The following is a 17165-nucleotide window of genomic DNA, read 5'->3' on the forward strand; positions in this document are numbered from 1 at the left end:
AAAAACACAAGACTTTACAATCACTTTAAGCATGGAGATGGCAAAACATTGTCAAATTTTTGCTTCAGTGTCTCAAGTCTGTGACCCATGTCTGTTTTAAGTTGCTCAGTGTCCTGTTTAAAGGAAAGGTCCGCTTAATCTTACTAGCAAAGCGCTCCAAAGAGACCATAGCTGCTGTCTGATATCCCTGTCCCCAAAAAGTTTGTCAATCTCACAGCCCTGATTTTGTGATGTGATAGAATGCGGGGGGTGCATAGAGTCGTTTACCACCCTAGGAGAGGGGATGGTAGACAGTGCAGGCTGAGCCTCCAGGTGCTGCGGGGCCGCTCGCTCCGGCACCATCTTGGAGACTATCCCCTGTAGCTGGTCTTCTAGCTGCGGACCGGCGGAGCTTGAGAGTGGCACGTCTTCATAGTCAGACCACTCCCCCCATACTTCCATTTTAACAAATCAGCTTCTAACGTCAGTTTGTTCAGTAATAGTTTGAAAATAAAATATGGAAGGTGACTTCCATATAAATAAATTTCCCTCTATGTCTTTTATCCAATGAAAGCTTTAAACCTACCTGCATGTAAACTTATTTTGAATGTACACATGTGCAGCTCATTGTACAATGTTAGTATGCCTTGGCTTTGGGATGAATTAACTCTCTGTGCATGCAAATGAGAGGTCAGCCAGTCAAACTTAAATCTGAACCACCTCCAGAAATTTGTCTTAAAGATCTATAATGGTCCTTTTTTATCTTTAACAATTGTGGTGTTGTGAGCATTAATATGTATTTTATAAAATTATAATTATATTAATATAGTATAGTATTTATTCATTAATGGATAGAGTTGAAAATTTGATTTCCATTTTATTCTCCGGCATTGCAAGTCTACTCATCTGCACATCTGTAGCCCCTGTACCCTCTATCCTCTTGGCCACCGGCCTGGTAACTTTCCTGCTGTAGTTCGGTTACAGCAAGTTGTCACAGCTTGCTGCAGTGGGTTTATGTGGGAGTCTCAGACTCTCAGTCTGAACCGCCCACTGCTCATACATTATCAGCCCAGCTCTGACCTCAGCTCTATCTCCACCCTCATCTCAGCCCCAACGTCACCCTCATCTCAACCGCGAGGTTTGCCTGCACACGCAAACCATCAATTCAATAAACCATTCAATTTTCCACTGCATTATGGGAAATGTAGTGCTGTTTCTCTGCATTTATGTGACGTGTGATAAACAGAAGGTCCTCCTCCAAAGTATGAATTTTTCAGAGTGACATGATGTCAATGGGGAGGGAGGGGAATGAAGAATTGCATCACTAGAGGGGAGAATATAGGACTTTACTTCCACTTCAACTAATCATATTTGGAATATATAGATTTAAAAACAAACTGAACCACCAACCTGTAACAAACCAGCAAACTTCACAACGCCCCATCCAAGTCGTTTACTGTCTGGTTCCACAAGGCTCATCTGATAGATATCAACTGCCAAAAATCTTTGCATTTGGTCTCCATCCTTCATAACCACTGTGCATGCAATCAAATCACTGTTATCTGAGAAAAATGAAATAACTTTAAATAGGTCAGGCCACTGCCATTTAATACAGCTGCTGTAAATAATGAAAAACTAAATAAATACATTCATATTTTTATATGAATGTATTCATTTCTAAAGGCTACAATTAATAAAATATACAATATACATTTCATAATCCAAAAGCAACAAATCAACACAAATCTCTCATGTGCCTGACCACTCTAAATTGAAGAGATGCGGCTTCTGTGGGTTTATGGAAAGATTTAGGACAGAAGGGTGCTCATATACTTGGGAGGAACATCTTCAAATGTCTACTGTATGTAACAACCACCTCATGTTCATAGCCAAACACTCTTAGGGCCGATTCAAACCAGAACTTGGTGTGGGAAAGGCATGTTTGGGATTTCCTTTATTTTTACTTTCGATGGTAATGATAAACAGGACAATTAGAGAGGGTGAATCTCCTTATCAGGGCACAGACAGCAATAAAAAAACTGACAGGGGATCTAATCCCTACCCAAAATTTAAAAAAAGGTTTTGCCTTTAGTTATATTTTAACACCTTCAACACAGTTTGTAGACCTTTGGCCACTTTGTCAGAAATGTAAAAAAAAAAAAAAAAAAAAATATATATATATATATATATATATATACACACACACACACACACACAGTAGATATACAAAGTCTACACATCCCTGTTAAAATGTCAGGTTTCTGTGATGTAAAAAAAATGAGACAAAGGTGAATCATTTCAGAACTTTTTCCACCTTTAATGTGACCGACAAAATGCACAACTCAATTGAGGAACAAACTGAAATCTTTTTTTTTTTTTTTTTGGGGGGGGGGGGGGGGTAAAAATAAAAAATAAACTAAAATAATGTTGTTCCATAAGTGTGCACACCCCCTTATAACTGGGGATGCAGCTGTGTTCAGAATTAAGCAATAAATAGTAGTCAGTACATGCCTACCATCATTTAAAGTGTCTCAGAATGACCCCAAAAAAAGTTTGTCGCATCCTACAGCAAAACCCATGGTCAGCAGAGAGTTTGCAAAGCATCAGAGGGATCTTATTGTTAAAAAGACATCAGTCAAGAGAAGGGTATATAAGAATTTCCAAGGCATTAGATATACCATGAAACACAGTGAAGACAGACATCATTAAGTGGAGAAAATATGGTACAACAGTTACATTACCAAGAACTGGACTTCCCCCCAAAATTTATGAAAACACAAGAAGAAAACTGTTTAGGGAGGCTGCCAAGAGGACTACAACATTAAAAAAGCTGCAAGAATATCTGGTAAGTACTGGCTCTATGGTACATGTGACAACAATCTCCTGTATTTTTGATATGTCTGGGCTATGGGGTAGAGTGGCACGACGGAAGCCTTTTCTTACAAAGAAAAACATCCAAGCAAAAACACATCTGAAGTCTTCTACAAGCATGTGGGAAATGTGTTCTGGTCTGATGAAACCAAGGTTGAAATTTTAGCCCAAAAGATACGTTTGGCGCAAAAACACTGCGCATCAAAAGTACACCATACCCACAGTGAAGAATGGTGGTGGCAGCATCATGTTTTGGGGCTGCTTTTCTTCAGCTGGAACAGAGGCCTTAGTAAAGGTAAAGGGAATTATGAACAGTTCCAAATACCAGTCAATATTGGCAAAAAATCTTCATGCTTCTGCTAAAAAGCTTAACATGAAGAGAAACTTCCTCCTACTATGTGAATAACTTGCAAGATCGATTTATGTGCATTTGTCTCAAAGATATTTTTCAAAGTTGGAACTTTGTTTACTCAGATTTCTTCAAGTTACCTAAAAAGTGGCTTTGTGCAGCTACATAAATTTCTCTTTACAGAAAAATATTTTTGCCTATATTGGATTTGATTTCAATTTTTTGAACGTTACATAGATACATAGTTGATAAGGTTGAATAAAGTCATTAGTCCAACCTGTGGTGTGTGTCAATGCCATCAATGCTCCCTGCTGATACCACTGGTTGTGGAAGAGAAACCTCTTTACAGTTAAACTGTTTCTTTTCTACGTTCAATAAACTCCCTCCCACTGAAACTATGCTAGGGTCGCCAGTATCAGATATTGATCTGTTCAGATTCTATACCACTACGGGAGGTTTATGCTTTGCGCGTGGGTGTTAGCGGTACTGGGGGGGGGAATCGGGGGGGGTGATGGGGGGGGGTTGTGTGCCTGTGTGTGCCTATGTGTTAGTGTAGTGTTGGTGCACACTTACTGTGTCCTCTCCTCGTAGTCCGGTCAAAAAGACCGCCCCAAGGAGAGTGACATCACTTCCTCCCTGCCTGTGCTTACTATACACAGTGGGAGGAAGCTTCTCATTCGCCAGGAGCGATCGAGAGGGGATGGCCAGAAACTAACGGCCATCCCCTCATCCTGGATCGCTCCTGAAGCGAAACGGACTGCCGCATCCAGCGGGAGGGGGTCCGATCGGACCCCCCCTCCGCTGGAAGGCGAGCACGTACATGTACGTGCTTGTGCCTGTCGGTGCCATTGCACCGACGTACATTGCCATGCGGCGGTCCTTAAGTGATTATATTGTATGTGCAGCTGTGGCTTTTTAAATATTGTTTTAAAAAGGGTACCTATCAGTAGGAATATATATTGCTTTTTTTGTATACACTTTATTTGTGCTTGAATTTGCCTTTGAGGGCAGAGACCGATGCAAATATACAATATATATGAACTATGAAGCACTGTGTAAACAGTTGGTGATATAAAATTACCTGTAATAAATAAAATAAACAATAATATTTGACTCCACAAAAATGACAGTATTATTTCTAAGGTAATATACACATTAGACTATATAATTTGCAAAACTGTGATATGCAGTATTTTTTGGCCTCCCATTTTCTCAAACCTTAAGGCCTCATGCACACGGGCCATTTTTAAAGCCGCTTTTAGGAGCATCAGGGTTTTTTTTTTTTTAAAAAGCCTCTCCATGTTATTCTATGGCCTCATGCACACACAGGCTTTTAGGAGCTGTTAGCATCATAGGCATTCTTAAGCTTAAAAAAAAAAACCCAGGGACAGCATATTCTGGGAACCGGCGTTACAGCTGTAAAAACGCCTAATGCGGCTTAACATAGATCCCTTCTACAGTAACTGGCTAAAGAAGGTCAAAACCTGGATGGACATTAGTTTTTTACACTGACTCCAGGCTGGGATCGTATGAGCAATGGAGCAAAAGAGACGTTTATATTTTTTTAATGCATGATGTTTTTTTGTGTAATGGTAATTAACAATGCATATTATCCCTTCTTTTCCCACTTTTCTTTAGGCAAAAATTTTCAGCGACACTGGAAGTCACTCCATGACCATGTCAGAAGGAATTTGACAGAGGAGACGACAGCTCAGAGAAGTGGAGCACCAGCTCCTCAAAATAAGCCACATCTGTTTCACATGCTTCTGGTTGGGTGTCAGCGCTGAATTGCTGCCCATACTTTTTGCGGAACCTTTCAATATACAGGCCATGAGAAACATCCAATAGCTCTGCATGGGCCTCCACTCCAGATAGTTCTGTCAGACAGACCTCGGCAGCCATAGTTTTTCTGCTAAAAATCTTTAAATGTTACCTATTCAGGTGTTTTTAAGTTTTTAGGCAGGAATATTGCTTAACCTTTTAAAATCTTAATCTTATATTTTATTCTCTTGAGGACAACATCCAACATAGTGGAAGAAAGGGTGCACATGGAGGAGGCAGTGGAAGAGCTGTTAGAAGACATAATCACCAGTGACACAGAAAGCACTGGCCACGCATACCCCCATCAAAGGAGTGTGGCAAGTGTGACGGACTAGTTCACGTCAGGCAACTGTCTGTCTGTTATGTAAGTCTCTCTTTTCCTGTCCGTGTCTATGTGCCAATCTGAACATTTTCACTTATTTTGGCAGGAATCCAGGGACATGGATATGGCTTCAGGCAGCCAAGTATGTGGACTGGGTATAATCTCTAATCCTCATTAAATTAATAGGTACCATGTCCGGCGGGTGTGGAGAGGAGACACAGTGTACATCTTGTGGCATGTATGTGTTCCTTGATCTGATTGAGGTCGAATACTGCTGTGCAAAATGTAAGCACATTGTTTCCCTGGAAGCCCAGGTTCTTAATCTGGGGAAGCAACTGTCAGCACTGAGAAGACCCTCCACACTAAAGGAGAGCCAGGAACATACACAGCAGGTGCCAGCAAAGAGGTGGGTGGAGAAAGAGAGGTGCAGGCACTAGAAAATAGTGTATGGGTGACAGTCAGGAAGGGTAGAGGGGGAAGTGCCGGGGAGGCTGATCCAGGGCTGGAGCATCCCAATAAGTATGCTCCATTGAGTGACATTGGTGACCCCAATCAGGGACCAGCACTGCTGGAGCTGAGGGACTTTCCTAGCTACCGGGGGAAGAACTCCTCCAGTGAGAGTGTGGGGGGGGGGGGGGGCAAAGGGAAAGGAAAGACAGATTCTGGTGGTAGGGGACTCAATTATTAGAAGGACAGAGAGGTCAATCTGTAACAAAGACCTGAAGCTCTGTACTGTATGCGCTCGGGTTCGGCGGATCTGGTGGACAGATTACTGGGAGGGGCTGGGGAAGTCCCAGCTGTCATGGTGCACGTTGGCACCAATGACAAAGTCAGAGGCAGATGGAGTGTCCTAAAGAACGATTTTAGGGACTTGGGAGCTAAATTGAGGAAAAGGACCTCCAAGGTAGTATTCTCAGGAATACTAGCAGTACATCGAGCCACACCAGAAAGACGTAGGGAGGGAGATTAGGGAAGTAAACAAGTGGCTGAAGAGCTTGTGTAGTAAGGAGAGGTCAGTCGATAACCGGTACTATAGAAGGTTGATCTGCACCTAAATGAGGAGGGTGCAGATCAGCTGGGAATAAGGATGACCAAAAAGTTAGAGGGGTTTTTAAACTAGGTAATGGGGGAGGGTCCAGAGATAGAGATGGTCAGCGTGGAACATATTCCAGAGGGTAATATTATGGGCATTAGTGGTAGGGTAACCAAAGCACATAAACCATAGGTAAGTATAGTAGCAAGGCCTAGTTGCAATCTCGGAACACCAAAGAGGATAGAATGTGACCGGTCAAAATATATGAATGCATTAAAGTGTTTGTTCACCAATGCCAGAAGTCTGCCAAGCAAAATAGGTGAGTTGGAAGCTCTGGTGCATCAGGAGAGCTATGATGTAATCGGTATTGCTGAAACTTGGCTTCATTCCTCACATGACTGGGATATGGCACTGCTGGGACAGTTAAAGCGCAAACATTTATAAACCTATTACAGGACAATTTTACTTCAAAAAGACTGTTTGTGAACTCACTGCAAAGTATATTCCCATGAGCAATACGTTTATAGCATTTTTAACTTTGGCCGTGAGTCACGTTTTATTTTTAGCCTTTTAAACTATAAGGCCGCGTACACACGCGGGGACTGTTCGCCCAACTTTGTTCGTCAAACAGTTTGAGCCGACAGTCCGCTCAAAATTAGCATGGACGGACTTGGCCACACACGACGAACGAACAGTCCGCTGAAACTTGCGCGATGACGTGAACGGCACGTACGACGGGACTAGAAATACGACGTCCTATACACTGCAATGCAACCTTCGCCGTGTAAATCCTTTCTGAGCATGCGCGGAACTTAGTTTGACGAACAAGCCTACACACGGGCGGACTGTCCGCTCAAACCAAGTTTCAGCGGACAGTTTTACGGAATTTCCGAAAAACTTTGTTCGTCAGACTGTCCGCTGAAACTGTCCGCTGAAGCCCACACACGAGCGGACTGTCCGCCTAAACACTGTTCAGCGGACAAAGTTGGGCGAACAGTCCCCGCGTGTGTACACGGCCTAAGAAAAGAGCTTTTAAAAAATATAAAAATGAAGGAACACTAGCGTCATTTAAATGATACAAAGAATATAACAGAATATGTAAAAAGGAAATCAAGGATGCAAAAATTCAAAACAAAAGACAGGTTGCAAAAGATAGTAGGACAAACCCCAAAGAATGCTTTAAATATATTAATAGTATAAAGGTCAAGTCTGAGCATGTAGGCCCTTTACAAAATAATCTAGTATGGGTGACTGGGGACAAAGAGAAGGCTAATTTATTAAATACTTTCTTCAGCTCTGTGTATACAAAGGAACATGGGGGAGCTCATGTCCATAATGGGGGTGGTAGTGGCACAGCCCCAAATCCACAATGGCTCAAAAGTGATATGGTCCAGAAATATTTGGACAGAATAAAGGTGGATAAAGCACCTGGACCTGATGGCATCCACCCACGGATCCTAAAAGAATAGAGCTCTGTAATTTCAAAGCCATTGTATCTAATTTTTAGGGACTCATTAATGACAGCAATAGTATTACTGGATTGGTGCATGTGGTGTCTATATTTAAAAAGGGAACAAAGTCTTTACCAACTAATTATAGACCTGTTAGTTTAACTTGTATAGTTGGGAAGATACTGGAGAGATTAATAAAAGACCACAGACGAGTTATTGCAAGAAAAAAAATATTTTAAGCAACAGATAGCACGGATTCATGAAAGACAGAAGTTGTCAGACAAACCTTATTTCTTTTTATGAGGCGGTAAGTAAAACCTTGGACAGAGGGCTGGCGGTGGACATGGTATACTTGGATTTTTCAAAAGCGTTCGATACAGTACACTGACATGCTAAATTAAGTGGTGGGCCACCACCAAGCGATCCAAATAATTTTCTGCAGGATCCCTTAATGGCCCCTGGAACCTCAGCAGCACTAGCACCACTCTCTCAATATCTGTCCCCTCCTATCCCATCCTGGATCTCCTTTTACCCCCCTTTCAACACACCCCTACGTTGAATTTTCTCCTCCTTCTCAGCATCCTGCTCCCTCATTTCCAGGACCTCCCCTACCACCATGATTTCAGGCATCAACGCCTGCCCCAAGCTACCTACTCACACCCTGAATCAACCTTCCCCCGTCCCCAATGCCCACATCCCTATTGGTGATAAATCATCCTCCTTACCCATTCTGTTTTTTGACATGTCTAAATAAACTTATTAAAATCTGATTTTGACGTTTTTTGGGGGGTATGGTATCATGCACAACAGCACTAGTGAAATATTCTGTGTGTGTTTAATACAAAGTACATCTGCACATCAGTATGTGTAATGTGCATTATCTCACACAGAAGATAGATAGGAAAAGGGCACATTTTCCTCTACATGGGGCAAACATATGCAAAGCCCAAAAAGGGAGAGCATAGGCTTGCCCCATGCAGAGGAAAAGGACACCTTTTCCTCTACATGGGGAAAACTTATGCACAGCCCAAAAGGGGCTAGCTACACTTGCCCTATGCAGAGGAAAAGGAAACATTTTCCTCTACATGGAGCAAACGTATGCACATCCCCAAAAGGGCTAGCACATGCTTGCCCCACGTAGAGGAAAAGGACACATGGAACAATAGAGGAAAAATAGACATCAAAAGAACTAGTGTATTTTTCGCTCCATAAGACGCACTTTTTCCACCCCAAAAAAATGGGGGGGAATGTCTGTGCGTTTTATGGAGTGAATACTGACCAGGCCTCAACCCCACCCCTCTCGCCCTCGCCATGTTACAATACCGTGTCGGTCGTCTCCTGTGAGCGTCGGGCGATCTCCCAGCTGGGCCTGTCACACAGCCACAGACAGAAGACATGGAGTGCAGCCACAGCGTCCACTGGGGCTACTCTGTCTTCTATCTGAGTTACAGGCAGATGCAATGACATCCTCATCAGGGAATGCCAATCTGTGCGAGGTGGAGGACTGTAAAAAAGTCCCGCCTCCTAGATAGATGAAACACTGATCCAAAAATACATTGAATTAGTGTGACGTGTGTCATAAGAGGCGGGATTTTGTTACAGTGGGCGCTGGGATATTCAAATCCGTGATGTGACAGAGCTCTGTGTGGTAAGGCTGCATTTCATTGTCAGGCTGCATTTAATGGGCACGGGTCAGGCTGCATTTAATGGGCACGGGTCAGGCTGCATTTAATGGGCACTGGTAAAGTTGCATTTAATGGGCACTGGTAAGGCTGCATTTCATGGGCACTGGTAAATATTTCAGTACACCATTTAGTTCAGAATATTTTTTTTTCTTTTTTTCCCTCCTCTAAAACATAGGTGCGTCTTAAGGAGTGAAAAATATGGTAACAAGAATTTGAAGTGTTTTATTGAAAGAAAAATATTTTTTTTTACAAAACAGAATGCAGAGCTCATTAAGGAAAGATACACATTTTTTTTCACACGTATTAATTTTGCCATGACACTTTTCTATCAATTGATACCAAAAGAAATACGCAAAATTATTCTGAATGGTCATGGCACGTGACGTTGACTGCAAGTCCATAAATTGTACTTGCCGACTTCCGTTTCAGGGCTCCGGTTCTACATTTCTCCTCTCATTGTCCAGCAGAAAGTTGTGAAGGATGCAGCATGCCAGGACCACTTTGATGGCATTCTCCAAATCGAGCCAATGTCAGGAGGACCACCAAGAAATATTTTTTTGTAATTGAAATATGCCGATCCTGAGTGTATAGGCTTCTTTACCCTGATGTGTTTGCCATCAAGGGCACCTAAACAATTGGGGAACTGAGTTTTCTCCCAAAACTTGTCTACAACTGCTTGCCAGAGGTCTCCTGTAGACTCCGGCATTACCACTTCCTTTAACTCCTCCCATATTGCCACACAGGTTTATGTTGTTACCTTGGCAACCATTGAAACACCGAGGAAGTAATGATGTAAAGGACACAAAGCTTTGTCCTGTGGCAAGGAACTAAAAATAAAGAAAAAATCATCATACAAATAAGCTTCCTAACCTTTGACCTTTCAAGCCACATGTCATAACCTTTGACCTTCAAATGAAAATGCCTAACCCCAAGTCCTAACACCTAACCCTAACCTATATGTGTACATATTCTATATCGAAAAAAGCCACTTAGCTGAGTATCAAGCAGCCATCCTCTGGTGATGCACTGTTTTGCATCATCGTGTCCATCCTTGCTAGCCTTGGCCAGAGCCCATTCAGCAGGTCATCAAAGACCGGCACAGACATACGCGTAAAGTTATGGAATTTGGCTGGATGCATACTAAGTTGGGCATATATGTTAACGTACCCCAAAGACGCTGGCTTACTATTGGATGCTCCCAGAACAGATGATGCCTGCTGCTTCTCTCCTCCTCCAACTGTCTGCTCCTTTGCAGCCTCCGCAAGACAATCAGCAAGATTGCCTCATCTATTTTCTGAAGGAGGGGGGCCATAATCAAAAACTCAAAAACGGCAGTGCCAAAACGAGGGGTAGGAAAACAGCATAAAAACTTTATCCACCGTGACAAGTGGGAACTAGTGAAACTTTACCCGCAAAAAAACACAACAGTGCGTGGAGAAATCCACCACCAAACCAGGATACCCACAACAGGAGTGACTACCCACAACTGCAAAAAAAACTGTGAAATGTAATTTAACAGCGCATTAACTTAACGGTACTGTGTTTTTAACAAAAAAAACAGGAAATAAGTTAATATATTGCATATACAATTGCAACTATATGGCCGCCTGCAAAATCTTGCAGCCAAAACAGGCATCGGCCGATGCACTGATGTCTACAACGACTGACGTCCCGACTTCGAAGGGGTAGGCTTGTACTACAATCTATATGATCCACCTAGAAATGGTGGCCGACGAGACCGCTATGCCTTTCTTGGGACCAGCCACCGAAACAAACAGCAAGTCTGATTTCAGAAAGGGAACAATGGTAGACAAATACACCTTCAGAGCCCGAACCATGTCCAGAGCGTGAAGGGCCACCTCCTTAGGGTGTTTCGGCTTAGGACAGAGAGATGGTAATACAATGTCCTCATTAATATGAAAAGCCAAGACCACTTTCGGTAGAAAAGACGGTTTCGGCCACAACACCACCTTATCCTTGTGGATAACCAGATAAGGCCGCCAGTTCCAAAACTCTCCTGGCTGATGTGATAGCTACTAGAAAGACCACTTTCTGGGAAAGAGTCAACAGGGGAATCTCCCTGATATTTTCAAATGGCGGATTTTGAAGCGCTGATAACACCAGTTTCAAATCCCATGGGGGTAACAGTGGACACGCCGGAGGGACTACATTTCGTACCCCCTGAACGAAGGTACTCACTAATGAGTGAGACACCAGGGGTCGACAGCCAAGGCTGAAATTTGCCCCTTAATGGTGCTCAATGCCAATTTCTGGTCTACTCCTTGCTGAAGCAGAATCCTGGATATAGAAAAGGAGCACGGATGCCATCCTTTCTCCTCACACATGAAGATGTAAGCCTTCCAGGTACAATGGTATATCTTCCAGGAAGAAGATTTTCGTGCTCTTAACATAGTTGGGATCACCGAGTCCGACAGACCCCGGTTCATCAACACCTGGCTCTCAAAAGCCATGCCGTTAAAGCCAGCGATGGTAAAGCAGGATGGAGAATCGGACCTTGAGACAGAATGTCCTCTCGCAACGGCAGTGGCCAGGGAGCGTCTGCCACCAGACGCGCCAGGTCTGCGTACAAAGGACGCTGAGGCCAATCTGGGGCAACCAGTATTACTGGGATCCCCTTGGTTTCCACTCTGCGAAGCAGGCGTGGTAACAGTTTCAGTAGAGGAAAAGCGTAGAACAGCTGGTACTGATCCCACGGAGCCACCAGCGTGTCTGCCCACAGATCTCTTGTCCTGGACACGAATCTTGGCACCTTCCAATTGAGACGGGAGGCCAGAGGATCCACGTCTGATGTGCACCACTTCAGGCACAGTAACCTTAATATCTCCGGATGCAACTCCCATTCTCCTGGGTCCAGCATCTGGTGACTCAGATAGTCCGCCTGTCAGTTCTCCATTACCGGGATGTAAATGACCGACAGGGCCTGTACGTGTCGCTCTGCCCACCAAAGTATGTGAGCGACCTCCTGTGCAGCAGCTGAGCTTATTGTTCCCCCTTGGGGATTTACGTATGCCACAGCTGTGGCGTTGTCTGACTGGATCCTGATCGAACACTCCTGAATTCTCATCGACCATGTGGAGAGGCATAGCCTGATCGCTCTCAACTCTAGCAGATTGATTGGCAACCTGGATTCTTCCGTCGACCAGAGGCCCTGAGCCGAGTGAACCCCTACCACTCCACCCCAGCCGGGTAGGCTGGCGTTCATTGTGATAACAGTCCACTTCAAAGGCAGGAACTATTTCCCGGACTGAATCACTGGGGGCCTCAGTCATCAGATCAGTGAGTGACTGGCTCACCTGGATCTGACGATCCAGGGACAACTGAGATTTGTCCCATTTTGTCAAAATCTCCTTCTGCAGGACTCTGGTGTGGAACTGGGCATAAGGTACTGCTTTGAAGGAGGCTACCATGAGACCCAGGACTCGCATGCAAGAGTGGAGCAACGACCACTTGCGGTTCTTAAGCAGTTTTACCGCGGATCTGAGAGTCTGCAGTTTGTCTGAACTGAGAAAATCTCTTGCTTCCATGGAGTCCAGCAGCAAGCAAGTACTCCACATGCTGGGTTGGTACAATCACCGACTTCTTTAGGTTCAACAGCCACCCAAATTCTTGCAGGATCTGCATGGTGATTGCCCCATCCTCCTCTAACTCTGAGGCGGAAGATGCCCTCAGGAGGAGATCGTCTAGGTATCCCACGATCGCGATCCCACGTTGTCACAGCAATGCCAAAACTGGAGCCAATACCTTGGTAAAGACTCGGGGGGCCTGATGCCAGACCAAAAGGAAGAGCCACAAACTGCTAGTTGGATTCCCTGACTGCAAATCTCAGAAACTTTTGATGCCAAAGGCATATGGCTATGTGCAGGTATGCATCCTGGATGTCCAAGAACGCCAGGGAGTCCCCTTGATGGGGTGCAGCGACTACTGAGCGAACCAATTCCATTCTGAACCTCTGCACTTTTACAAAGTGATTGAGGCCTTTTAGGTCCAAGATTGGACGTACCCCTTCCTTCTTGAGAACTACAAACAGATTTGAGGAGAATCCATGGAAATGTTCTGATTCCAGAACCGGTACAACCACCCTGCGACTCAGGAGGTCCCTTACTGCCCCCAAGAGGACCTCCCGGCGAGCCAGGGATACAGGTATGCTAGAGGGGAAGAATCTGTTTGGTGGCCAAGAGAGAAACTATCTTGTAGCCTGAGGAAATCAGATCACAGACCTATTAGTCGGATAACCGAGAGGACCACCGGGCTGCAAACTCCCGAAGGCAACCCCCCACCCGAGACATGGGTGGGGTCAAACCTTCATGCGGTAGCACTTTAATTCGCAGGCTTGGTAGGCTTGTGGTTCCAGGGACGTTTTTGTCCATCCGTGGACATCCTGTCGGGCTGGGGACGTTTTGTCTAAGCTCTGGGTGGACAAAAAAGCCATTTATGAGAGGAAAAGGAGGGCCCTTGTCTACAGCGTGGCTCCTTAGCCTTCCTGGCCTGTGGGAGTAAGGTACTCTTACCACCGGTGGCATTTTTAATAATGTCATCCAAACAGGCTCCAAAGAGCCGGTCCCCAAGGAAGGGAAAATACGTCAGGGCTTTTTTGGATGCCTGGTCAGCAGACCAGCATTTTAGCCAAATCGGGCACCTCAGCACCACAGCTTACACTGAAGCCCTGGATAACAGAGGGAGAGTATCCAGGGCCGCGTCACAGACGTACTTAAGGCCTTGCACTAGTTGGTCTGCTAGTTCCACGCAGACAGGAGAAGCCTGTTGCTCTCCCAATTCGCGGTGCAAAAGTTTTGCCCACTCAGTGTCTGCGACACAAGTGCGGATGCCAGTACTGGTCGCACGGCTAACCCCACAACCGTAAACAAGGTTCCTGTCTGTGGGATCCTTGAATGCAGGAGTCCCCTCAACCAAGAACGTGGTTACTTTATTTAACCTGGATACTGGGGGGCCCACGACCGGAGGAGCCAACTCAAAAGGGTAATGCACCACTATGTATTTGGGGACCGAAAAAGGTCAGTTTCGGGGGCGACCCCATTCCTTGTAAATTAACTTGTCAAAATTAGTCAAATACGGGAACACCTTAGGTGAACGTGCTGGCTTGCGGGACCCAAAAGGGACCGGTACATCAGCAGAGGGATCTGTTGGCTCCTGAATCTTCAGGGTATCAGGCACAGCTGTGATAAGTGCTCCAACAAGCGCTCAGACCTGGACGGGGACTCAGCCTCACTGTCTGAACGGTCCTGGTCAGCGTCATCTGACAAGACAGAGCAGGGGTCACCAGCCTCAGCAGGACCAGAGTCTGTGTCATAGCTCTCCCCAGAGGACGGGGGCAGGGGCAGCTTTAGTGCACCTTTCTTCCCACGCACTGCCTCCATCTTGGCAATGAACGAATTGAGGACTGCCGCCAGGGTGTCCATGGGCACTGCGCAGTCTGCAGGTGACACGGTTGCATTTGCCTGGATTTCGGGGGAAGGAACACCAGTTTCTGAAGCCATGCTGACCCTAACCTGTCTGCCACCCAAAGGGGACAGTGACAGTTCCACCCTCCTTACTGCCGCTGGCTGAGGGACTCTTTCCTGCTGGACTCACCACCCTGAGGAGTTCTGCGCTATCCAGCAAGTAGTGACTTTGGTCCCTGTGGGCTCCCCCAGGTGCAGAGGAAACAATGCTGTGTCAGTGGTAGCAGCTGCAAAGAGCACCAAAACCGCTCTGAAGTGTGCTCAGGCTTCAATAAAATGGCTGCCCAGTGTCCAGTACAAAGACATAAAATACTGGGAAAATGGCTGTGAGAGCTCAGAAGCACATGCTGCCACTAGAGAACACTGAAAAAAACGTGTTCAGGCTTCAAGAAAATGGCCGCCAGTGTCCTGAATAGGAGATCACTAGGAAAATGGCAGCTGAAGCCCAGGATAGCATGTTGCCCTTGCCCAAACCTAAAATGCCCGCCGAAGCAGCTCCATGAGGTACAGGGAAAAAACGATGGCAGTGAACACAGCACTGTACAGGACATCAGGAAAACCTCACAGACACCTTCCAGGGGCATGAAGAACAGGACCCCACTAGCCAGCACAGCCCCCCCGGTGAGCCCCTGCATAGACACACACACCGTTCAGTAGCATCCCCCCAGAGAGTGGGGGAGATAGGGACAGGGGAGAGAAGAGAGGGAGAAAAGGGATCCCCAAATCGACCTCCCAGGGAATGCCCAGCTGGTCAGCCCCGCCAGGGCAGGGAGATCTGTACTTTCCAGTCCTGAAGAGCTGGGAGACATTCCATCACAAACCCACTCACTGATCAGTACAGGGTGGCTGCTGGCCTGGCATACTGTGACAAAGACATCAGTAGCCCAGTCATACATATGGCCCGGAGCATAAAAGCTTACGACCATCTCTGGAGCTGAGGTTTCATCGTGGCCTGCCAAGCGCGTATCTGCGGCCTGCACACGCTCGATGGCTGGACTGGGGAGACTACAAGGATAAGGGTATCCAGCCTGTCACCCAGCCGGCTGTTAATATTAGATCACAGGATCATTCATCTTGCACAAAAAGTCACGCTTCTGCATAAAAAAAGCACGGACCGATGGGCCTGTAGGGTTCCCAGGTCCTTCTCCTTCACTAGGCAAAATAAAACTGATGGCTGCATGGCAGACTGGAGGGTTGTTGCCCAAGGGACCGCCGCCTGGGCGGAACTAAGAGTTCTGAGTGTTGTATTACAACTAATGCCTAGTATCTCCTAGTAATAGGGCATAACAACCCAATGGCTAAGAGAGGAGCTGTGTCGGTCAGTGAATATAAAAGAAATCATGTTTTTTAACGCCACTTTTTCCTGGCGTCAGAGCTAGCTTTGCAGCTCATTTTTTCAAACACTCCGCGTGCATGAGGGCTAAGTGTTGCTGAACAACAGGGGTTTCTCTTATAATGGCTCTGAGACCCTGGCAAATTGTTGCTTTGGAACCCTCCCTTTCTATAGAAGAGACCTTTTACTAGAGCCATAATGATAGATTCTTTATGCTAGGTTCACACCCATGCACGTGGCTGCAGGAAAACACATGGGTGCAGGAACCACAGGGAAGTTGCATGGTCAAAATGACCACGCTATCTTCCTGCAGGCATTTTGAAAAAGGTGCAGCTCAGAGACGCCAGCAGAGTTGACGTTATTACGCTATGGTGTATTGTATCCTCTTTTGGGGTAATATCAACTGACGCCTACAGTCTATACAGATCACCTGGTTCCTCGCTGAGAGTTTTCTTCTCATCCATCAAATCAAGCTGCATGTCTGTTCCCAGCCAAGGATTTACTTTCTTAAAGAGATATCTGCTTTTTTGATGTGGTATCTGTTAAGGAGGTCCTCTGTGTGGTGGTGGTACACTCAATTTTGACTTATTCACTGGGTTTTTGTTTTTTACATCGTGAGTGCAATTGCATATACTGTATTGTATGTTTATTCATCGTTCGTTGGCAATATTACGCTATGGTGAACATTTTTTTTTTAAATATGAAATTATGATTTGTGGAATCGTCAACCCATGCTCAGAAGTTTGCACAATACCGCATTGGTGTGTTTTCTTGCAAAGCCAAAAGCCCGAGCTGGGATAAAGGCATTTGCTTAACCAGTTCCCGGCCAGCGCACGCCGAT

The 17165-nt window shown here is 45.5% G+C and overlaps 1 protein-coding gene across 13 annotated transcripts in view; it reads right to left on the reverse strand.

The window, feature by feature from the left end:
- CLEC16A (C-type lectin domain containing 16A) overlaps positions 1–17165 on the reverse strand; it is a 1523862-nt gene that overhangs the window by 502366 nt on the left and 1004331 nt on the right. For all 13 annotated transcript variants that reach the window (XM_077448876.1, XM_077448874.1, XM_077448875.1 and 10 more), the window contains one exon: positions 1390–1541. In XM_077448876.1, the coding sequence (XP_077305002.1) occupies positions 1390–1541 (152 nt within the window). The remainder of the gene's footprint in view (positions 1–1389; positions 1542–17165) is intronic.

This window comes from Lithobates pipiens, unplaced genomic scaffold, assembly GCF_037356315.1.
Source record: "Lithobates pipiens isolate NorthernLeopardFrog02 unplaced genomic scaffold, aLitPip1_a1.2 Scaffold_22, whole genome shotgun sequence".
Taxonomy (NCBI): domain Eukaryota; kingdom Metazoa; phylum Chordata; class Amphibia; order Anura; family Ranidae; genus Lithobates; species Lithobates pipiens.